Source organism: Vicia villosa, unplaced genomic scaffold (genome assembly GCF_029867415.1).
Source record: "Vicia villosa cultivar HV-30 ecotype Madison, WI unplaced genomic scaffold, Vvil1.0 ctg.001829F_1_1, whole genome shotgun sequence".
NCBI lineage: Eukaryota > Viridiplantae > Streptophyta > Magnoliopsida > Fabales > Fabaceae > Vicia > Vicia villosa.
This window is the reverse complement of record NW_026705740.1, coordinates 314,913-339,635: the sequence shown is the minus strand read 5'-3', so window position 1 is coordinate 339,635 and position 24,723 is coordinate 314,913. Positions and strand designations below refer to the sequence as shown.

The window sequence follows — 24,723 nt, the reverse complement described above, 5'->3', positions numbered from 1 at the left end:
AAGTATTTTCAAATACGTCATATATGTAGTGACTTCACGTAGTGACTTCACTGTCCTATGTTTTTAACATTATTGGTGTCAGTATCTTTAATGTATCTATCGTGTTGGGTCCTTGCGTTCGTGTGGGCAATAGTATATATTTATGCTAAAAACAATATCGATTCAAATTGAATTTTTCTTGTGATTCAAAATGCAGTTCTCAAATCTTTTTGAGTGGCTCTAAAAAGTGCTTATCTGCTTCAGGTCAAGGGCATCCAGTTTCTGTATCTCATGACTGTGAAAGCAAGAACCGCTCATGGAAAACAGCATCACTTTCTGAACTTCATCTGGCCACTATTGATAAAAATGGGAAAGAACTTTGCTTGCATAAGGATTCAAATTCATCTGTTGTTGTGAGTTCAAAATGTATATGCATACATGATGATTCTCTTTGAACTATTGATTACTTTTCGGTTCTTTCTTAATGAATTGGTTTACCATTATGACATTTCTTTGTCTATTTTGTGTTGGTGATTATAACAGAACTATCAAACTTATTAGATTATGTTATGTCCAATGTATATGCACAAGTTAAAATAAATAGGATTCTCCAAAGAAAACCTCAAAGGACAAGCAATTTATTGAACGAGTTTACAAGTTTTTGTAATTGATAAAACATGAAGCACCAGTAGTCTAGTGGTAGAATAGTACCCCGCCACGGTACAGACCCGGGTTCGATTCCCGGCTGGTGCAAATATGAAGGAACTGTGATGATAATATTTGTGGTGTTGGGTAACATCCCCTTTCCTACAATTTCCGGCTGGTGCAAATATGAAGGATATTTGTGGTGTTGGGTAACATCCCCCCTTTCCTACAATTCCCGGCTGGTGCAAATATGAAGGAACTGTGATGATAATATTTGTGGTGTTGGGTAACATCCCCTTTCCTACAATAGGATAAGAAAATCGGTCTGAGCTCCTCGCTGCTTCATGCTCGCTTCGTGTTCCTATTCTCTGTTTCACTCTCCCTCTCTCTTCTGTAAGTTCATCTTCCTTCTCTATCTATTTCCTTATTTTAGGTTTTTCATTTTAGTATCCAAATTCTGCATTTTCTGTATCTATGATTACTTTTCTATGAAACGATTCACGTGAGTTGTTTGATTGCGATGTCATATTAAAAGAATGTGTTTTCGCTTTTTGGTTTCAGTCTAAATCTTAGGTTTTGTTTGCTTCAATGTAATTACTCATGTGGGAGGTGTTGTTTGCATTAGGGTCTTGTATAGATAAGTTATCCCAAACAGTCTTAAGCTTCTTTATACCAATACACAAGCTTAAATAAGCCAATTAAGATGATCTTAAATAGTATGAAACAGATTATAGCCCGTCTCTCATCAAACCGGGACTGCTTTTGCCTTTTTCGACCAAACCATTACATTACATAGCTTAGAAGCTGGACATAAACTGTTGGTGATTTTAGTATCATCAATGTAATTTTGGTAGTAATGTGATTTACTGAAGGCCGATGCAATTATGCGTTAAGCTTGAAACGAGTTAGGGTAGTGCGGAGTGCACGCTCGTAGAGCCAAACGTGCAATTGAATATGAATAATAGAAACGGGGTTCCAAGGGGCGAAGCCCCTGGCGGGGTCCAAGGGGCAGCGCCCCTGGCGGGGTGCGGGGCAGCGCCCCGTCGGGGTCCAAGGGGCAGCGCCCCTGGCTGGGGTCCCGCTGGCGGGGTGCGGGGCAGCGCCCCGAGCAAAAATTTCGTTTGAATAAGTTGCACCCTTTCCCAACGGACTTAACCGTTTTACCGAACAGATGCTTCGTTTCCAACCAACATGACTGTTTTTTACCGAACAGGTGTGTCTGTTCGTTGCTATTATTGGTCTCCTATATAAGGAGTCTTTCGGTCTCGATTTGATATACGAAATAATACACTTCCTCTACATTCTGATCTGTTCTCCATTGTCAGAAACAGATTGATTCTTCAAGAATTATCCCCGCAAAGATTTCGTGAACCCAGACAAGTATAGGGTCGAAATACTTTGTTCGGAAAGTGAACGAACACGATTCTTGAAGATATCCAGGATTATCACATATATCTCTAACATAAACGTGTTTTGTTATTCTAAAAATCGGTAACTAGTATTTATTATGTCAGGGTGGCTCCATAGTATCTGTTATTGCAGTGATACAAATGCTGGAATATTAAACATATTTGGAATATTAAACAGACCCGGGTTCGATTCCCAGCTGGCGCAAATATGAAGGAGCTGTGATGATAACGTATGTGGTGTTCGGTAACATCACCTTTCCTATGATAGGATAAGAAAATCGTTCTGAGCTCCTTCTGTTTTTTATTATTTGTGGTTTTTTGTCACTTTTTCACACTTATGACAAAATGGATGCTAAGCAAGGGTCAAGGAAAGACAATGGGAAGCTATTACACATTAATTAATGCTTTAGCAGAGGATGACCCACTTGATGAAGTGGAAGAGCTTTGGACAAAGCTATAAATGCAGTACACGGAAAGCTTGCCTCGTAAATTCTTTGATAAAATGATATCTATCTACTGTAAAAGGGGCATGCATGACAAGATGTTTGAGGTATCTACTGTAAAAGTGGGTGCTTTAGCTTGAAAGTTTGCTCATTGCATAATATACTGGAGTTTGAGGGCTCTGATTAGGAAATAGTTTAGCAGGTTTGTGTTATATTGTTGGTCATATATTTGCATTGTATTGTATTCAAATGCTTAAACCATGATAATTAATTACTCCTAGATACAACAAGCAATTCTCCTTTTTGTAATTTTATGAATCTAGACTTGTGCACCAGCATATGAAGTAGCAGGACTCAATAGTAGTTTCTATGCTATTCTCTACCATCAGTCTACTTCAAGTTTCAAGCTATCTTCCCTTTGCAGGCTGGCATCTTTTTATTTTTTTGTTATTTCTCTACCTATTTTTCATTTACTCATTTGTTTTTTCATATTTCTTTTTCTCTTCCATTTTGGCTATTATTCTTCCTTTTATTTTTTTTATTCCTTTATTATAACGGTTAGAATCTCAGTATTATATATTGAGATATTGATTATACAAGCACTAATATATATATATATATATATATATATATATATATATATATATATATATATATATATATATATATATATATATATATATATATATATATATATATATATATATATATATATATATATATATATATATATATATATATATATATACTAGCGGGATACCCAAAGATTAACGTCAAAATGAGCTTTCATATAACGTTAATTTTGATGCAATTCAATGACATAGTAAATCATTATAGATTAAGCTCAAACTTTATAGGTATGATCTATATGATATTATGTTTCAATCCAACGGTTGAATTTAAAAAATATTAATTCGAAATGTAGTTATTGAACGAGTGTAACTCGTGGTGTAACTCTTCGGGTGTAATTTGATCCCTCCTCATATATATATATATATATATATATATATATATATATATATATATATATATATATATTAGAAACTCTTTAAATTAATACTCGGTAAATTAATAAACTCTCTAAAATAATAAATTTGTCTGGTCCCGACTTGGGCAATGTAAAAAATTGAAAAACTCGATAAAATAATAAGATAATAACTTTTCAGGAGATCCCTTTATAATTTTCGGTCCTAAGAAAATCATAAATTAATAATTCATAGAAACTGAAAAAATAATATTACACTCTATTGAAATATGATTCAATAGTTGTTTGTTTTCCTTTAAAGTTCAAAAGTCATTATTGATTTCCAATGCATATGAATACAGTAGTTACTAATTTACCTTGAGTCTCAAGGTTCGCTGCAACCTAATTCTAAGAGGCATAAATTAATTTTCCTTTTTATTTAGTATGTACAGTATAATGACTTAAAAACTCTTTAAATTAATAACTCTCTAAATTAATAAATTTCTCCCGTCCTAACATTATTAATTTAAAGAATTTCTACTATATATATATATATATATATATATATATATATATATATATATATATATATATATATATATATATATATATATATATGGGGACGACTCAAGTGAGAACGCTTGGTTATTATGAGAAATGAGAACAATGAATCACAACCATTAAATTTAGATTTGTTGATTTTAATGGACAGGATTTGTTTCTCTTTCTATGATTCTTATTATTTATTTTAAATCAACATAGAAAGAGAAACATATCTTGTCCATTAAAATCATTGCAAATCTAAATCTAATGGCCCTATATTATATATATATATATATATATATATATATATATATATATATATATATATATATATATATATATATATATATATATATATATATATATATATATATATATATATCAACTACCTAACTAAGATTATAATATACCTATTAACACCCTTAATTGCCCTTTTGCTTTTTAAAAATTACACTAACAAATGCCCATTTTGGTAATTTGCTAAATCAATCTTCTTATGGACCAATCATATCTATCCATTATTCCAAGTGGCACCCTCATTATCAATTTTGCATATCTTTATTCCCCTTTCTCTATTCAAACTCCATTTTAATCCATTGTGTAATACTGATAATGAAAACATGCTCTTTACACGGTAGACAAAACAGGGTTACTTTTGTTTCAATATTTCCCTCTCTTTTGCCCTTTTACATTCATTCTTACTCAACCATTCTCTCTCCATTCGCCGAACATGTTCTTCTTCACCATCACATCTCCATTCTCTCTCCATTCCACCGGTAAGACAACCCTATTTCTCCCTCTTCTTCTTCTCTCTTTTCTTTTCTCTTCTTCTTCTTCTTCTTCTTCTGGGATTCGCAGTTTATTTTTGCTAATCTTTTGATGAAGTACGGGTCTTATGGGATTTCGCGATTATGGAGTTCATTTTTATGTCCTTTGTGTTATGATTTTCAGTTTTTGTTGTTATATTTTTAAGGATATTGATTTATATTGTCAAAGTTACTTTTTTTAAAGAGATGATGTTCTTATGGAGTTTGTTTTTGGAGTACCGGTCTTCTTGGATTTCGTTTTTATGGAAAGAAATTTTTAATCCTTCTGTGCTATGCTTTTCAGATTTTGTTGTTATATTTGTAAGGAATTTTTAGTCCTTCTGTGTTGTGCTTCTGTGTGAAACAGATTCTGTGATGTGCTATACTTTTTTTAAACTTTGATGTTCTTATGGAGTTTGTTTATGGATTATCTGGGATTTCGCTTTTATGGAAAGAAAATGTTAGTCCTTATGTGTTATGCTTTTCATATTTTTAAACTACTGATGTTATATCCTAAACAATTTTCTTTTTTGTTACACCATTAGAAAGTTTTCATTTTTAGTGAACTTCTGTGCTATGCTTTTCAGATTTTGTTGTTATTTTTGTAAGGAATTTTTAGTCCTTCTGTCCTGTGCTTCTGTGTGAAACAGATTCTGTGATGTGCTATACTTTTTTTTAAACTTTGATGTTCTTATGGAGTTTGATTATTACTTACCTGGGATTTCGCTTTTATGGAAAGAAATTGTTAGTCCTTATGTGGTATGCTTTTCATATTTTTAAACTACTAAATGATGTTATATCCTAAACAGTTTTCTTTTTTGTTTAACCATTAGAAAGTTTTCATTTTTAGTGACCTTCTGTGCTATGCTTTTCAGATTTTGTTGTTATTTTTGTAAGGAATTTTTAGTCCTTCTGTGTGAAGCAGATTCTGTGCTTAGAAAGTGCTCTGCTTCTAATTTTAACAATTTTCTTTCTTCCCTTTCTTAATTTATGATGCAAAATTGAAGGGATTGTATATGTATGGTGCTGGATCTGATGATTTTTAAGTGGATTAGACAAACCTATCAAGGAAAAGAGGCATTTTTGTTGGAATTTTGTTTTGTTGTGCTTTATTAGGCTCAGGTTCACAGACATGCTCATAACTCTAGGGAAGTGCAACAATATACTCTTCTATTTGTGAAAACAGGTGGCTATAGTGAGGCTGATACATGATTCAAAGGTCAAAGACTTATGAACAAAGTGGTTGTTCTTAAAGCTGCAGTCAAGGTAATATTTGCCATGTTACTCCCTGGTATATGATGGCTAAGATGCTACTTATTACATGTATATACTTTAGGATCCAATTACATAGAGAACAAAAGTTTAGGAACTAAATTGATGGTTTATTGTATAAGTTTTTCAGATTTGACTTGGAAAAAGAAGTTGTGAAGTTTGAAATTATAAATGTCTTTTCCGCAAAATCAATCATTGATATTTTAACAACTTCTTAGTTTGTTATATATTATGTTCATGAATGTTATTTTAGTTTCAATTATTTGGTTTTCCAATCAATTGTTACCATTACTTTTTATCCCCTAAACTCCACTCCTTTATGCATATACAAACACAAACCTTGCATCTTATTGCTTGTGTGGTGCTAGGATTTTTATTCAATAATATGGATTATCTTTTTCTTGTAGTTAAAAGAGGCTGAGAGTACTTGCTTTTGTATGGGCGCTGCATGGAGGTACACAATAGGAAGAGAGACAAACTTCAACCAGATACTTGAATATGTAAAAGAAATAAAGTAAGTTAACTTGATTTTATTTTTCTCTTAATTATCAAGTACTGTGAAAGAGGTATGGGGATGGAGGTTTGTTGCACCCTTGGCATGTTGGATAAAGATCAAGCTGGTGAACTCAAGTTTTACATCAAAACTTTCTGCAAGTGACATTTTTTATTGTGCTTTAAAGTTAAAGTAGAGATGCATCGTTTTAATCTGAATCATACATGACATGTATAAAATTTATGATAAACTTGAACAACACAAGTATAATATTTTTGTGTTTTGAATTATTATTTCTGAAGCATATTCCTATAAAATCTGTAATGCAGTTGATATTTATCGTTTCAGATTTTGTGTTTAGTCAATTAACTAGCTGGTAAATAAGTTCTATTGGTTTCAAAGAATGGTGTGCTGCAGATCAAGGAAACCGATGAAAAGTTAAGCCTAAAGAAGTTTCTTAGTGTTGCTGACCTTTCATTATCAGTTTATGTTGCTCCCATTCTATTTTGCTGTCATTTCTCTATGTTTTTATTGCATTTCTCACTAAATGATAAGTTTAATTGCATACGGTGGCTATTTGGCTCTTGTGTGAGATGGATTGATACTACTATTTCCAAAACTTATTAAGGATGTTTTAAAACTCTGATTATAAACTTCCTTATAATCCAGCTAATATGTTTTGCAACTTTTACCTTCTACAGACAAGATTTTGAATCATGAAATGGATGGTGTTTCTTACCGAGTTCTTGGATATCTCCTTCTTGGTGTTGTTAAAATACACTCCAAAAAGGTTGAGTATATGCTTCATGATTGCAATAAAGTGCTCCTGGAATCAACAAGTTTTTTATCAGGACAAGGAATAGCACACCTGCCAAAACCGAAAAGATTTGATTTGGATGCTATCAATCTTAGTGTACTTGAAGATACTTCCAAGTAAGGATGACATTAGTTTCTAAATTTTAATTGGTTAGGAAAGATTGTTTTGGTTTCTAAGTGTCTCATTACATGTCTTATGTTTATTTCAGATATCATACTGCTCCCTTAGAACAAATCACTCTTAAAGGTATTAAAGTGTTTCAAAAATTTCTTTTCATAGTTTATTTAATCTTGTCCTAATGTTTAAGTAATATGTCGTGAAATGAAACAGAGGTTTTGCATAAGATTCTAACAAAATTCATTCTTTTTTGTATTTGTTTAGAACTCCTTCTCATTGTTATTAATATCATATTGAACTAATAGCCTTAGTTGCGTACTTATAATGTATATACTAATAGCATTACCACTCATTATATGTATATACATAATATTAATATACATATAATGAATTAATAGCCTTATCACTCATTTAAAAAATCACTTCTGCAGGTACAATATATGCCTTATCAACATTATGTTCTGCTTTTGACTTGACTATGCTATGATAACACAAGCTCTACGAGGTCTGCTGTATGTTGTGGCTGATCAGAGCCTTCCCCGACAGCTTTTGTACTACGTTTGGGTTTTCTTATATCCGTTTGGAAAGGCCTGAATACTCCATGTTTCTTTGCAGTTATTACATTTATTTTTTAATTTTACATTTTGTTTCATGGATACCTGTGTATTGTACTATCCAGAACCACTGCTATGCAGAATACTTCACCTTCCTTGTCAATCACCATATTAGCATACTGTAACTTTATGACCACACAAATAGAAAAGTGAAGTAAACATACTTTTTGCTTTGTAAAAATTTATGTTGTCCTTCTCCTCAAGTTAACATTAGTTTAAATGAAATATTGAATCATACTTTCTACTTTGTAACTATTAAGTTAACTATTACTTCTTTATTATACTTTTATTGTATTTCTATCTATAATGTATTAAGCAAATGATATTTATGACATAAGTGGAATTGATACATTCAATTTTGTTTATTAAAATTTCATTTTTTAACCTATTTCTCACATTCAACTATAACTACAAATCTATTAAAAATGCTTAATTTATAATAAAAATGTCTTTTCCAGCAACGCACATAGTGTTTAGTTCTGTTCATTCACTCATCACTTATAATTAATTTGAATTGGAGTACTATATAAGAAAAGTTTGTTAGTATATTTAAGAGGAAAGACAAATGGTCATGTGTTTGTGAGTATACCGAATGTATTTCATACTCTTGAAGTTGCACAAATTAACTTCACTGTTTCATACATCTAATATATACCTATGGCATTAGAAGATTTGACTTCTATAAATTCAAGTTTTTCAATTTCTCCTATTATTTAAATTAAATATGAGATGTCTGGAACAATTTATAGCCTAAATTATATTATACAATAAAATTTGTTATTTCATATTTTATAATTGCATTTAAATAAATTATATACTAATTAAAATTGAAAACTATTCATCTAAGTTTTCACGGGACACTATCACCACAGTACCTTTTTTATTTAAACAATAAAATATTATAAATATTTATAAGTATCAGTGATATTTGTAAATATTTATAGTTATTAGTTATATTCGTAAATATTTATAATTATTAGACATATTAAATTTACCATGTTGGTGATTAGATAAATATATTTTTTTAAATATTTTCAATTATTAGTGATTTTAAAATAACAATTGTATATCACTAACAACTCAGCCTTATCAAATTATTATTTGTATGAATGACTATTGCATTTTCATGTTTTTTTTTACATAGCTACTATATATAGATTCATTTCATCTATATTATATTTTGTGAATCTTATATTAACATTCTTCATTCGAATTTTTAAAAAATTTTTTACGTTGGTAATACATTATTCATCTTAAGATTTGATTTACCCGTGCGGACGCACGGGTCTTCTACTAGTATATATATATATATATATATATATATATATATATATATATATATATATATATATATATATATATATATATATATATATATATATATATAATATTAAAAATAACAACAATAAAATAAATTATTTTTAACTCTCTGAGGCTCGTAAATGTATTTCAGTTTGAAAACAATTCTTTCAAAGTCATTGTTGTGTTTCTGTTTTGTTAGAAGATCTGCAATGTTGTCTTGAGATAAGATATATGGAGTGCAAATAAGATTATTATCTAATGAAGTTATTATCCGCCATGTTGCACTGTGTTATGGGCTATTCTAAAAGCAAAGTTATTATCATAATAAAGTCTCATTGGTTCATTACATTTTTTCCTCAAATCTTTTAAGATCAATTGTAGTCATAAAGTAATTCACATATCCCTCTGTCATTACCCTGAACTCGGCCTCAACACTAGATCTTGATACTGCACTTTGTTTTTTACTTTTCCGCGTCCTAAGATTTGTACATAAGAAAGTGCAATAATTTTTAACTGATCTCATATCCACAATTAACCCTAGATAGTCGACATCATTAGTATAAGCTACAAGACCCAAACTCCCATTTCTTTTAAACAAAATTCGTCTACCATGTGTTCATTTCAAATAATGTACTATTTAGAGCGCTACTTGTAAATGAATTTATGTTGGTCGGTGCATGAATTAGCAGACTAAGCTAATAATAAAAGCAACATCAGGTCTAATATATTAGAGGTATATAGGTTTTCCAACTAATCTCTGCTACATTTCCATATCAACCGAAATATCTTCTTTTACGTTTTTCAACTTCGCACTTGGATCAATTGGTGTATTTGCAGGCTTGCTAATGGAAAAAGGTAAAACACAACAAGGGGGTTGGATTGTGTCCCTTTTTAAATTTGTTTATGTATTAAAAATTTGCTTAAAGAAAGAAGTATTGTATGTAATAAATTAATGATTTTTGTTAACTAGGGATTATTAGTGTGTGAGATCAAATATAGTAGTGAATAATATAAGTAAAATATTATGAGAGAAGAACACAAAAAAATTATCCTGGTTCACCAACTTGGTTAGTCCAGTCCTCACACCTTGTGAGATTTTCCTTTTATAAATTCTTCTCCTGACAACTTTTCCTTCTATGTATTCTTAGCCTTATGAGGCTTACACTTCTGAATGATATAGCTTACAGACATCTTACAAGATAATTGGTTTTGTATATCTTAGATGTGATATATTGTATAGTCTTAGAATGTTTACAATGTGTTTCTTATATACTCTATATATGGAAGTGAGTATTTGAACTGAGTTTAGAATGATAACTCTAAAATTTATGTGTTCACTATTTGGTAGTGAATATTGAAAGTAATTTGTAAAATGAATGATAACTTTGGCTTTATGATTTTGGCTTTCTTTGTGTACTGCAAAAATTCGGTAGTGAGAGCATAGAGTATGACTTCTATTTATAGAGCCAAAGCTTGAGTACAAATACCAGAATAACCCTTGAAATATGTGTATGATAAGTACTGAAAATTACTTGAGTAATGTTGGGAATTTTTTTGTCTTATTCTGTCAGGACTTGGTCTTATGCTGGCAAGACTTGGTCTTATTCTGAGTAGTGTTGGCTTCTGGTAATTCTGAAATTTGACTTATTCTTCAAAGACTAATTTTGATGCTTGTTGAGAGTAACACTTGGTAACTCTAAGAAAGTAACTCTGGACAATTTCTGAGAATTACTCTTAGTAACTCTGAGAGAGTAACTCTGGACAAATGTTGATAATTACTCCTAGTAACTCTGAGAGAGTAACTCTTGACTTGTTCTCTTGGTAATGCTGAGAGTAACTCTTGTTGCTCTAAGTCTGATGCTGAGAATTACTATAGATATTCTGAGAATTACTTATATGTATTCAAAGCTTGTTCTTTGATACTTAAGTCTGAAATACAATATTAGATCTTTGTTTTGATAGAGACCATGAAATATTTAGATTGATTAATTGATGAAATAAACTCGGAGTTTCTTTAATAAAAAAGTTTGTAATATTCAAAATAATAACAGAATATATTTCAACATTCTCCACCTTTTTGAATGGTAACAGACTTTTTATTTTAGTTCCTTGAGGCAAGACTTTGAAACTCCCCCTGAAAAGATGCATACTTTGAAAGGGCAAATGCTCCCCCTCAATGTTAGTACATATATATATAGTAAATGAATATTAAAGCATTTGAACAGAATATTACTCCCTCCGTTTTTTATTATAAGTCGTTTTGGAAAAATATTTTGTATTTAAATATAAGTCGTTTTACAATTCCAATGAATAATTAATGTTGTTTTTCCTATTATATCCTTAAATATTTATAATTCTCTCTCCTTTCAATTATATAAATTTATCTTCCACATGTCATTAATGAAGGATAATTTTGTAAAAATCTTCATAATTTCTCATTTTCATACAACAATTATTATTTTTCTTAATCTGTGTGAAAAGTCTAAAACGACTTATAATAAAAAAACGGAGGGAGTAATTAGATAGCAGTGAATTTATTTGTAAATGTTTGAGGATCAATACATCAATTGATTGACATCAATATTTTGGTACATAAACAAAAAGATCCTAGTGAGCAACTGCTAGATACGAGATAAAATAAACAAAACAAAGCTTGGGACCAAGCTTGTTCTCCCCCTTTTGTCAAACATGCAAAAAGGAATGGGGCAAAAGGAGAAAACAACAATGAGACTAAGGATCTGTAGTTTCATCATCAGATGTTGCTTCAGAAGATATTGGAAGAATAGGAAATTGTATCTGTGAGATATCTGGAGGAACCATTCTTGGAATTCGAGGGCAAGCGTGTTCAGTTATGTATTTTTTCCAGAACATGTTGGTTTCCATTCCTTGCTTTTGCAAAGCTGTGATAGATCGAAGATTAATGTCTTCGTGTGGGTTAGTCTGATCAAAAGAGATGGAAGTCCGAGGATGAGTGGGAGGACAATTGCCAATATTTGGAAGATGATTAAAAAAGGAGTAAGTGAGGGAGGTAATGCGAGCAGTATTTGGGGGCATGGTGTTGGAGTTATTGGTGGTGTTTCGTGGAGGTGAGGAGTCATATTTTGGGGCAAGGAAGGTTTGGACATTAAAAGAATTGTCTTCATCCTTTGGGGAGGAGAAGTTACAGGAATAGCATATGGATCAGGATTTGGTACAGAAGATGCAACATATGTATCAGTAATGTTAACTTGTTCAGAAGGTTGATTTTGATCATTGAAGAAAAATCATCTAATTGATGATTAAGATCATCAGAGCTTGTTTGTTGGATGGAAGTGAGGTTAATTCTTGGGGGAGAAGGCTCTTAGTAAGAGGCATGTGAGTTTACTGGTGAAATAAGATTTATAGGATTTGTTGAGATGGAAGGGGAAGTGTAGGTAGTAATTTGTGGAATAATGGAGGTGAGTTGATTTGTAGAAGGAAGTGGAGTGAAGAGTTCAGCTTCAAACATTGAAATAAGAGAAGATAGCTGATTATTAGGAATTGTAGTGGATGTAGGAGTATGTGGAGATGTGGGTGTGTTGGACTGATGAATTTGGTCAGTCTGAGGACGTGAGAGACATTGATCAAAAGCAAACATATTGATCATGTCAGAGTCAGACACATCAGGACTTGGGGAATTGCCTATTTGTTGCAAATTTTCATTTGGAGGAACAACAGAAGCAGTACAAACCATAGTAACAGTTGGGGATTGAACAACAAGACTGGGTGAGCTTGTGATTATAGCAATGTTTTCTGGAGGATTAGTGACAGAGGGATGAACTATTTCATTAGGAGTTGGAGAAATAGGTTGTGAAGGTTGTTGTGTATCTGGTGTGGCCGTGTTGTGTAGAGTCTAGGTTAACATAAGCTGGGAGAGCCACAGATAAAAGAATGGGACTATTGGAAGTTGGGCTAATTGGAGAGTCAGAAAGATTTATACTTGTTTTTAGTGGTTCAGATGGAGCATATTGTTTAACTAGGCGTCTGCGTTTTGGTTTGGAATCTTGTTTGGGCTGAAGATGCACGCTTAAGAGACAGAATTTTCATTCGTTAAAGTTTGGAAGCATCCACCATCTTATTGATTTCAAAAGGTTCTTCATCGTCTAGGGGAACATTGAAGTATTTGAAGATTCTAGTGAGGAGCATGCCATATGGGGCGCTTCTAGCTCGAAGGCTGGTGTGTTTGATATAGTTGAGAACTAAATACCCAATATTGAGAGGAGTTTTGTTTGAAAAGTGATATATGACAAGCAAGTCTTTGTCGGTTACCCTTTCCATGCTACCTTTCCTAGGAAGTATGGTATGCACACAAAAGTTGTGAATTATGTGGCTGGGGGATTCAAGGTTAGCAGAGACAAATTTTTCATTTGGGTCTTTGGTGATCGATAGCCTGTAAGATTCAACATCAAGGTCATAGGAAGCAAGCCATTCATCATTAAATAGATGAAGACCGTTGTTTGGGACATTCAAAATGTGACAAAGAAGTTCAGGGATTAGGGTTATTGGACAACCTTTAACAAAAGATGTTAGTTGGGTATCATCACAAGTGGGCTCAATAGCAGCAAAAAAATTCGAACAAGTTTAGGGTAGAAGACATCAGAGAGTTGATAGCGCGCGATAGACCATCCGCCCAAGATTTTGAAAAGGAAACAATCTGTAGCATTAACCAGGAATGAAAGTCTCAATTAAAATCCACCTTGCAGCACATGCTACAACCAATCACAGATGCAAACGACGCTCCGATATACTAGAAGCTAAAGATACCACCCAACGCGCCAACAAGCTAAAAACTAATCAGAAAAACTTCACCGACCGAACCAACTCCCCTACCAGCTCAGCCACTACGTATCACCTGATGGATCAAGATACTGCCAAGATTCCGAAAACCTTAACAAAAATGGTAGAGCTCATGTAGCCATAAAGCACAAACAAGCTTTAGGATTTAAACACCACAAAGCAAAATCATCCTTGATCAACTTTTATTTAATCTTAAGCCATTTCCAAGCGCACATCTTTGCTTCCTCTATCACCTTTACAATTTGAACTTCTTCATTTCGGAAGATTTTATGGTTCCTCGATTTCCAAATGCACCAAATACACGCACACCACAGCACAAGAAGCTTCAAAGTCGTCGATTTTCCACCACCGAGCATATTTTCGAATTGTATCATATGTTGCCATCCCTCATTGTGCAGAGCTGTTGAAACACCCAACCAGCTGCACAAGCTACTCCACACACCTGCAAAACGATTACGCTCAAAGAAAAGATGAGACATCGACTCCTCACTCCCACACCCTCATACGCATCTGTCATGACCCTGCACCGCGATGCCTTTCCAAACTATATTGTCTAATGTTGCAATTCTGTTCTGAACCAGCCTCTAAACCATACACTATACTTTTGTGGGTATCGCTTTATTCCAAATCTTTGACCAAGGATTCCTTGAATCAACAGTGCCTTCAGCCGAAAGACTCTTGTAGACATCTTTCACATAATATTCTAGTGAGTCTTCCAGCCTTCCTAGATCCAAAGAACACAAATCTCTCCACCAACTTGAACTACCACTTAACCCCGAATTCATATCATAACGGTTGTGATTAACTAACAGTGTAAAATTTCTTTACACCGTCAGTGTATTCCAATTAATTTTTTTTAAATACTTAATTTAAATAATTTTAAAACAAATGTTGATATTTAAAAAAGAGAAAAAGGGTGATGCACTTACACTGTCAACCAATCACAACCATATATCAAATTACACTATTCTTTTATTTTAATTTTTTTTAATAACATGACAGTTTTCTATTGGATGACAGTGTAAAATTATTTTACATTGTTAGTGCATATCCATTAAACTCATAAAAAAATTATAATTACGTAAATAATTAAATATTTAAAATAAGAATATAAATGATATTTAAACTAATATTTTATTTTAAAAAATTTGTAATTTAAAAAAAAATCATTAAAATAAAGCTGAATAGGACTTTAATCCCAGAATTGCATCTTATCCTTATAAAAACCAGAGCATTTGTTTAGTATCTTAGCCATCGCTCCAACGCCCTTGCCGGAGGAGTGAGAGACAGTGAAGGCCAGACCCTTTTTATTCAAAATTAAAAAAATTACTGAAAAGTATTAAAATGGCATTGAGTTAAGTTAAAAGTGTTCCACTATCCTTCGTTCTTCATTCTTCAATTCTCGCTGCCAGTTCCACTGTTCTCTCTATCTCCCCTCTCTGTTCTGTAAGTTCATCTCTCTTCCCTATCTATTTCCTTATTTTAGGGTTTTCATTTTAGTACTAAAATTGTATGAAGTGCTCCTGTAATGCTAAAATTAATTCATACCCTATGATTATTTGCATCTCTTGCTGATTCCTTATGTCCTAATCCCGTTTTATATTATTCTAGAGTTTCTCAGCTCCTCGCAGGATGCTTTGCGCCCTGGCTAATCTTCCACTATTCATTGGAAAAACATTTGCAGAAACTAAAATACCAACAAGTACGCCAAGCATTGTGGTAAGATCCTAAGGGCAATTGTTATCAAGAGAGATTTTTAGTCACAAATAATGGTTGCTTTAGGAAATAAGAGTGTGACAATTAATGTCTAAATTTCTTTATATCAGGTGTGTGCTGCAAAAGGTCCAAGACCGAGATATCCTCGCGTTTGGAAGACCAATAAAAAAATCGGAACCATTTCTAAGGCTGCTAAGCTTGTCCAGTCTGTAAGATCTGCCTTCCATTCGACTTATATTCATTTCTATCATTAACGCAGTAATCTAAGATTCTATTTTTTGTTTTACTACTGGACAGTTGTGACGCTGGTTTACACATTTTATACTTCAGGCTGATTTGCATATCTTGAAAAATAGTATTTCTACTGTCTTGTACAGATTAAGGAACTTTCAAATGTTAAAGAGGAAGTTTATGGAGCTCTTGATACCTATGTCGCCTGGGAGCTAGAGTTTCCTTTAATTACAGTGAAAAAGGCTGTCAAGACTCTAGAATACGAGAAAGAATGGAAGCGGATAATACAGGTATTTGAAAAAAAACAAATACATCCTTATGATTTTTTATGTTCGTTATTGTAGCAGAGTTTGAGTAAACTCTTATTTTCTGCGATCTATCATTGCAACACGTGATTTATTTATTTTTTACTCGTCTCTTTTTTAAGTTTTATTGACCTAAACTTAGTTTGTTTTTTGAGTTTTATTTTAGTTATTACTATTTCCCTTATTCTTCCAGTGACTTCTATAGGTAACAAAATGGATGTTAAGCAAGGGTCAAGGAAAGACAATGGGAAGCTATTACACATTAATTAATGCTTTAGCAGAGGATGACCGACTTGATGAAGCGGAAGAGCTTTGGACAAAGCTATTAATGCAGTACACGGAAAGCTTGCCTCGTAGATTCTTTGATAAAATGATATCTATCTACAATAAAAGGCGCATGCATGACAAGATGTTTGAGGTATTTATTATGTAATAGATGATATAGTACTCTAACATTGTGTAATAGTTATCAACTTAAGATGCCTAGGAAACTACACATGAGGGAATTCAGGCTCAATATTTACTTGATTTCTGCTTTAGGTATTTGCAGACATGGAGGAGCTTAGTGTAAAACCTAGTAGTTCTGTTGTTTCAATGGTTGGAGATGTCTTCAAGGAGCTCGGTATGATGGAGAAATACGAGAAGTTACATAAAAAATATCCACCATCTCAATGGGAATATAAATACATCAAAGGAAAGCGCGTAAGATTTAGGGTGCAAGGTCAATCTAATCAGGTTGACAAATACATAAGAAAACACGACAATGTTCAATCAGATTCAGACATAAGACAGGATGATAGTTCAGAAGAGACTTCAGAGGTAATAGATGATGAACAATTCGAACAGGATGCCGATGTAATATTCATTGAAACCAAACAAATTTCAGATGAGTCGTATCAGAGTATGGAACCAAGTCTAGATGTATCACGAGAGAAAGATGATATATTATGATTAGCACGTAAGTTTCTGTTGTCGATTATTATTAATCACAAGCAGGATATTGGTGTCCAGTTCCTGTTAAAAGATATAAGGTGAAGACACTCTTGGAGAACATGCTTCTGGTGGTGGCCATTTCATTTGAGGGTATCAGATCATTTACCGAGCAAGAAACGGGACTACATTAGATTCCTCCAATGGTGAATTGTTGAACTGAAAGTGTGTGCTTTAGCTTGAAAGTTTGCTCAATGCATAATATACTGGAGTTTGAGGGCTCTGATTAGCAGATAGTTTAGCAGGTTTGTGTTATATTGTTGGTCATATATTTGCATTGTATTGTATTCAAATGCTTAGACCATGATAATTAATTACTCCTAGATACAACAAGCAATTCTCCTTTTTGTAATTTTATGAATCTAGACTTGTGCACCAGTATATGAAGTAGCAGGACTCAATAGTCATTTCTATGCTATTCTCTACCATCAGTCTACTTCAAGCTTCAAGCTATCTTCCCTTTGCAGGCTGGCATTTTTTTTTTGTTATTTCTCTACCTATTTTTCTTTTACTCATTTGTTTTTTCATATTTATTTTTCTCTTACATTTTGGCTATTATTTTTCCTTTTATTTTTTTTATTCCTTTTTTATAACAGTTAGAATCTCAGTATTATATATTGAGATGTTGATTATACACAAGCACTAATCTCTATATATAGAGTATTCTAACATAACGAGTCTTACTAAAGATCCAAACATAGGCTCGTAAATGTATATCATTTCATTTTGAAAACAATTCTTTCAAAGTTATTGTTGTGTTTCCCTTTTGTTAGAAGATCTGCAAGGCTGTCTTGAGAGGAGACATATGGAGTGCAAATAGGAGTGTTATCTAAGGAAGTGTCTATCAACTTTAATATATTTGGTTTCGCCATGTTGCACTGTGTTATGGACTATTCTAATAACAGAGTTATTATTACAATAAAGTCTCATTAGTTCATCACACTTTTTCCTCAAATCTTTTAAGATCAATTGTAGTCATAAAGTAATTCACATATCCCTCTAGGGATGGCAATGGGCAGGGTTTGGGCAGGGTACTATAGTACCCGTCCCCATACCCGCAGTTTAAAAAAATCCCCGTACCCGAGCCCAAACCTGCGTGGGTATCAATATTCATGCCCGTACCCGTACCTTGTGGGTACCTCAATGCCCATACCCGTACTCGTTTACCCGCATTTATAGTAAAATTAAATCGTTTAATTACAAAATATCATATAATTTAAGTATTTTTAACAATATTAAAAAAATTATGTATGTTATTGTTGAGTTAAGAAACAAATAAATACTTTTATTAAAATGTGTAATGATTTAATAGCGATATATTTAAAAAAAAATTTAGAATCATGCATTTTTATATAACAATATAAATGACATTATAGAAATATGTAGTGTGGGTATGGGGCGGGTTGGGTAGTAAGGTACCCGTGCCCGCACCCATACCCGCATATTTTAATGGGTAATTACCCGTGCCCGTGTCCATACCTATTTTTATGGGTATTTACCCTACCCGATATGGGGTTTTTTGTGGGTACCCACTGGGGATGCGCCAAATTGCCATCCCTATATCCCTCTGTCATTACCCTGAACTCGGCCTTAACACTAGATCTTGATACTGCACTTTGTTTTTTACTCTTCCATGTCCTAAGATTTGTACATAAGAAAGTGTAATAATATGTAGTTGATCTCATATCCACAATTGGCCCTACATAGTCAACATCATTAGTATAGGCTTCAAGACACAAACTCCCATTTCTTTTAAACAAAATTCTTCTACGATGTGTTGATTTCAAATATTATACCATTTAGAGTGCAACTTGTGAATGAATTTATGTTGGTCGGTGCATGAATTAGCAGACTAAGCTAATAATAAAAGCAACATTAGGTCTAGTATATAAGAGGTATATAGGTTTTCCAACTAATCTCTGCTACATTTCCATATCAACCGAAATATCTTCTTTTGCGTTTTCCAACTTCGCACTTGAATAATTGATGTATTTGCAGACTTGCATGTTGTCTTGTCAATCTCTTGTAGAAGATCTGTAATGTATGTTGAGATATGAAAATTCCTTTTTTTAGAGTGGGTAACTTTAATTCTCAAAAAGTATTTCAATTTTCCAAGGTCTTAATCTCAAATTCTTTGACTAAGTGTTTACTCAACTGTTGGTTTCCTTCATAATCATTACCTGTGACTATAATATCATCAACACACCAATAACTCAGTTACTCCCCCAATTTTAGAATGTTAGATAAATAGAGTAAGATCTCCTTGACTTTGTTTGAAGCCCAAATCTATCGTAACTTTAGAGAATCTTCCATATCATGCTTGTGGCGATTTTTTAACCCACATAAAGACTTTCTTAACTTGCATTCAATGTTGGTGAAAGCACTTTGAAAGGCAACCAATTTTACAACCAATTTTTGTTGCTTTGATAGTCTAACATGCTCATAAGAATATTCTTCAACCATCTTTAACTCCACCTCCTTTCGAATATATCCCTGAAGGTCCATACATTTGAGTTTTGAAACCCTTCAACTACATTCAAAGCATAACAAAGAAATGATAGAGTTTTATCGAAAACTTTCACTTGGTTTGTGAAAATCATTTGTTCATATGTTTCTCTTGAATTATTTCTCAGTAAATTGTTAATTTGAAATGTTAGTGTGGTGTATTATTTGTAGTACTTCTGAAACACAACGTTGTTGTAAATATTGAGCATAAGAGCCGTTTTTAAGGATGTGTAAAGTAGATTATCGCATAAGGTCTAAAATTTGTCACGATGAAACTTTAGTTTAATAAAATTTCATAAAATATTTGTCGCGTTTAAATATTGCTTGTGCTTAAATAGAGTTTCTATTGAGCATATTTATGACTTTTGTTGTATGATTTGTTACTTGTGTACCACAAAATATCTTCTCAAGTTCTGTTGCATTTGATTTGATTTTGACATTATTAAGCATAACCAATCAGAATGAGTGAGCAATAGACAATCATATGAAAGTTTGGCAAAAGAAGCTCTTGAATTACTTGTAAACATGTTATCTTATCAGAATATGGACGTTTCATAATAGAATTGTGTCTATATACATGTTTTCTTGTCCAACAGATGATATGGTTCAACGCTATTTGCCACATGAAGTATGGTATCAGAATCAGAAATCACAAGATTAATAGATGTAGATTGCATGGAAAAAGAGGTCTCAAGTGTGCATTAAAATAGATTACAGAACCAAATGAAATTAAACATAATGACCACCAATCAATTACTGCATAGTACTATTTATTCATACAAAAGCATTAGCCTAGTGCCACTACCTAGGACTGTTACTTATTATTTCTTGTTAGCTCTCTCTTTCACTCCAGCGCCTTCTCTAGCTCCTTCAGGAAATCTTCATTGTCCACCAGCACCTTCATACAAAAATAATAATGCTGCAGTCATTATCGCAGCAAAATATGGAACGGTTTTGTATCCTCCCACTCAATATAAACAACGGGAAAAAATTAACTTACAGTTTTCCATCCATCTGGGTCAACAAACGAAACAATTTTCGTGTTAAGACCGGGAATCGGTCCTGGTTGCCGAGTGATCTTCCCTCCAAGCTCTTGCGTGACTATGTTCAATACCTCAGCGCTTTTGTATACGTCATCAGTACCAATTGCAATCTGTTATAGATAGATGAAACAAATTCAAAGGGTATACAGAAAACTAGTTTAGGCCTCAAGAACGTCGTAAAATTTGAATTTTCGACTAACCTGTGCATAACCATTTCCCTTAGAGTACTCGGTAACACCGTAGTTATACGTCAACTCCAACACAGTAGACTCTTCTTCCCCTTTGTACCCAAGTACAGCAATAGTGTACTGTAGGACATGCAACATAAATATGTGTTTTTAGGTTAATTTTATATTAATGTTTTGTATTATAGTTATGTCGTGTCCTGTGATTCTTAAAATCTGATGTATCGGTATCTGGTTAGAGGAAACTTCACCTTGCTCTCAGGATTATCGTCCTTCCTCAGCACCTTCAAGCCCAAAGCCTATGCAAATATGATCCAATAACAACATAGCCTCGGTTAATAAACCACATTTAGTTTAAACTGTAACGCGTCAAATCCAGTTCTCGGATTCTACTTTTGTACATCACAAGCAAAAGCTATAACTATTAACCCTAATTCTTGACACATATCAAATGCACACAAAAGAAACCCTGTGCAGCACGGCATAAAACAGAAACCAGATACAGATGCAACATGTTTTGGATAGTTAGTTACCTTTTCATAAAACTTAATGTCGCGTTCTAAATCACCAACGCGGAGCGAGATTTGAACAAAAGGATCAACAAATACAGATCTTTGGATGAGTGCAAAAGTGTAGCCATCGGGATCCTTCACAAAGGCGATAACAGTTGTTCCGCCCTGAACTGGACCAACCTCCCTAGTGATGTTTCCACCAAAAGCCCGAATGTGCTCAACCAATTTGTAAACCTAAAAATCGAAACAATGTTACAATGTCCATTCTCTGCACAAGCTTTTTTGAATTCAGAATGTCTAACTGTCTTACATCTTGAGTTGCAATTCCAAAATGTCCAAAGCCATCTCCAACATCATAAGAAGTCACTCCATAATCTAACAATTAAGATCATAAAATTGAATAGTTATAAGAATTGAAAAACTTAAAAAAATAGTACTTTTCTATGTCCTATAAGAAAATTTACTTTTTAAATTCATTAAATATTTAATGTATCTAACCTATATATAGACCAGATAATTTCATTATTCTATGAATCTAAAAATAGTTAAATAAAAATAATATCTAACTATTAAATAGTTAGATAAAAGATCATATACTTAAATAGTTAGATAAAAATAATACTCAATACTTTTAGATGTCTTACAAGAAAATGAATTTTTTGAATTCATTAAATATTCAATGTATCTGGCGTATATATAGATGAGATACATTCACTATTCTAAAAATCTAAAATAAATAAATAGATAAATAAATTTTCTCTTATAATAACTCCACTCATTTGCATTGTCTAGATCTTGTAGTCTAGATTTCAATTAATATTTTAATAATTTCAAACAAATTATCATATTTAGTCCTTACTTAAATTGTTAAATGTCTAGATCTGACGTGTGATTAGGATCTGACGGTCCAAATTTAAAACAGTTTATTCTATTAATTAAAGTAATCCAGCTTTAAATATGGATTATGCTAGTAGAAAAACATACTGTAAGTTAATTCAATAGCAAAATGTGATGTTTCATCGCCAAATCCAACAAAAGCGTTAGCATATTTCTCCTCAGGAATATCTCTTTGTCTCAAAAGCTTCATTCCCAGAGCTTGAGTATAAAACCTAAGAGAAAAAAAATCATAATATCCGAGAAATTAGGGTATTTTAATTAATTAATTAACTTAAGCATGCAATTAAACAAAAAAAGAAGTTGAATAATTACTTGATGGCGCGATCAAGGTCACCAACACGGTAAACAACATGAAGCAATCGACGGTTATCCTTCTTTGGCCAGTCAATGTCAGCCATTGATCTGCAACACAAGGTAAAGAGATTAAAGAAAGCAAGTAAAGACCACCGCAACAACAAAAACACATTCATAAATCATAATAAACATAAAAAAGAAACTTACCAATGAGAGAGTAAGAGTGAGAGTGAGGAATGTTGGAGAGAATTCGATTTGGAGTTGGTAAAAAGGTATTCTCTTATTGCTATTTTATAATCGAACGAAAAGGTATAATAAAATAAAATAACATATCTTATCACTCAACGTGTCAAACGTTTCCTACGTCATTGTCTCATATAATTGTGATTTTATATGGTTATTAAATGAAATTCTAAAATATCTCATTTTTGCACATCCACACGATTCTTATCTATAGGATGGGATTTTCGTACTGTCTTAACTTTTACTTTTTTTTTTTTTTCAATTAGTTGTTTGTTTGTTTGTGCTTGGTGGCACTACTCTGCTCTTTAGAATGGGTTATTTAAATTATTAAAATGTTATATAAAATAACTACTAACAAACCCGTGCGTTCGCACGGGTTCTGGTACGTGACGCGCATTTGTTTCATATTAATATTTTTTAATAGAAAAATATTTGATTATCCATGAAAAAATAATAATTAAATGTATAATTAATAAAAAAATATTTTGATCAGTAACTTCATGTCCCGTTAATAATTAATATTTTGATCAATAACTTCAAAGTGTCGTGTAGGAATATTAGTTTGATCAATAACTTCCTGACCCCGTATACCTTAACAAATATTTTGACCAGTAACTTCATTTCCCGTTAATAATTAATATTTTGATCAGTAACTTCATGTCCCCGTATATAAAAGATTTAGTAAAACATAATCTTATTTTTTCATCACATTTTATATATTAAAACTAACTTAAAAATATTATTAATTTTATTTTAGAAGCATTAATCTATAATATAAGAAAATTTGATATTATGGAGCAATTAATTCTACCCAATATTTTTTTTGCCACCAGTATAAAATGAGGGAAAATTGTGTCTATAATTTTAAAAATGTAACTTCATGACTCACCAATTACAATTATAACACCAAGTTTAATTTTTTACAATTTTTTCTCTTCTTTTAGATTTTTTGTTGGTTGGTACAAAATCTAATTTATAACATATTTTTTTTTGGCTTTTTTGATATGTCACATCTAGTCTTTTCTTCTCTTTTCTCCCATGTCTCATCTCTTCTCTTTTTTTCTCTCACATATCAAATCAAATATTTTCTTCTCTTTTCTCTCATGTCTCATTTCTTCTCTTTTTCCTCTCACTTATGATTTCTAATTTTTCAAATTCATCTTCTCTTACTTTTCACTTCCCTCTTCTCTCACTTTAATATTTCATTTCCCTCTTCTTTTTCAATTATTTCACATATTTGTTCCATGGGTCATGATGTTTTAGTAAACAGTTGCCACATACATGGGGCAAGATAAGGTAATATACTGACACAATATTTTAAAATGTTACTCTAATCATATTTTGCAGATATGCAAAATAATCATCTTACTTCAAGCCTTACTGCTATAATAATAATACAACTTTATCCCATTTTATCGCTACTTAAAAGGTGTGTGACAATATCATTATGACGTTTTAGTATATTCTTATGCCCATCATATATATTTAATATTTTTTCACATGGACAAAATTATTAACTCTTTCCAATTTATACATTCCTACATAAAATAAGGATTACCACATAACTTTTTAATTTTTTTCAA

General features: G+C 32.3%; 2 protein-coding genes, 1 long non-coding RNA gene and 1 other non-coding gene across 8 annotated transcripts; 3 read left to right on the top strand and 1 right to left on the bottom strand.

Moving 5' to 3' along the window:
* Positions 1-661: 661 nt before the first annotated feature.
* On the top strand, positions 662-732 carry TRNAG-GCC (transfer RNA glycine (anticodon GCC)). The gene has a single exon. It is a non-coding gene; the product is annotated as a tRNA-Gly (tRNA).
* A 3,859-nt stretch (positions 733-4,591) lies between these two features.
* Positions 4,592-8,561, top strand: LOC131636761 (uncharacterized). Of its 4 annotated transcripts, none has more exons than XR_009294171.1 (5): positions 4,592-4,759; positions 5,906-6,055; positions 6,469-7,487; positions 7,580-7,617; positions 7,920-8,561. It is a non-coding gene; the product is annotated as an uncharacterized LOC131636761 (long non-coding RNA). The 4 variants fall into 4 exon arrangements; XR_009294170.1 differs by having other exon boundaries at positions 4,592-6,055; positions 6,469-6,575; positions 7,256-7,487; XR_009294169.1 differs by having other exon boundaries at positions 4,592-6,055; positions 6,469-6,575; positions 6,903-7,487.
* A 6,891-nt stretch (positions 8,562-15,452) lies between these two features.
* LOC131636788 (pentatricopeptide repeat-containing protein At4g21190-like) lies at positions 15,453-17,842 on the top strand. Of its 2 annotated transcripts, none has more exons than XM_058907388.1 (6): positions 15,453-15,665; positions 15,841-15,938; positions 16,046-16,144; positions 16,313-16,456; positions 16,677-16,889; positions 17,012-17,842. In XM_058907388.1, exons 2-6 carry the CDS (start codon positions 15,852-15,854, stop codon positions 17,420-17,422), a joined length of 954 nt encoding a protein of 317 aa, XP_058763371.1. In that variant the 5' UTR covers positions 15,453-15,665; positions 15,841-15,851; the 3' UTR covers positions 17,423-17,842. The 2 variants fall into 2 exon arrangements, with proteins under 2 accessions (XP_058763371.1, XP_058763370.1); XM_058907387.1 differs by having other exon boundaries at positions 15,831-15,938.
* A 2,769-nt stretch (positions 17,843-20,611) lies between these two features.
* On the bottom strand, positions 20,612-23,225 carry LOC131636790 (lactoylglutathione lyase GLX1-like). Its single transcript, XM_058907390.1, has 9 exons — positions 23,105-23,225; positions 22,916-23,005; positions 22,691-22,815; positions 22,017-22,081; positions 21,728-21,940; positions 21,446-21,493; positions 21,210-21,317; positions 20,967-21,119; positions 20,612-20,864 (listed from the first exon to the last, which is right to left on the bottom strand). The coding sequence occupies exons 2-9, from the start codon at positions 22,999-23,001 to the stop codon at positions 20,811-20,813; spliced, it is 852 nt and encodes a 283-aa protein (XP_058763373.1). The 5' UTR covers positions 23,002-23,005; positions 23,105-23,225; the 3' UTR covers positions 20,612-20,810.
* Positions 23,226-24,723: the final 1,498 nt, after the last annotated feature.

Excerpts from the sequence above, each read along its gene's own strand:
- LOC131636788 (XM_058907388.1), top strand. The coding sequence starts at position 15,852 with ATGCTTTGCGCCCTGGCTAATCTTCCACTATTCATTGGAAAAACATTT. Across the intron at positions 15,939-16,045 it reads CAAGTACGCCAAGCATTGTG|GTGTGTGCTGCAAAAGGTCC; the intron begins GTAAGATCCTAA and ends TCTTTATATCAG. Across the intron at positions 16,145-16,312 it reads CTGCTAAGCTTGTCCAGTCT|ATTAAGGAACTTTCAAATGT; the intron begins GTAAGATCTGCC and ends TGTCTTGTACAG.
- LOC131636790 (XM_058907390.1), bottom strand. The coding sequence starts at position 23,001 with ATGGCTGACATTGACTGGCCAAAGAAGGATAACCGTCGATTGCTTCAT. Across the intron at positions 21,941-22,016 it reads TTGGAATTGCAACTCAAGAT|GTTTACAAATTGGTTGAGCA; the intron begins GTAAGACAGTTA and ends TTCGATTTTTAG. Across the intron at positions 21,120-21,209 it reads AGGGAAATGGTTATGCACAG|ATTGCAATTGGTACTGATGA; the intron begins GTTAGTCGAAAA and ends TATCTATAACAG.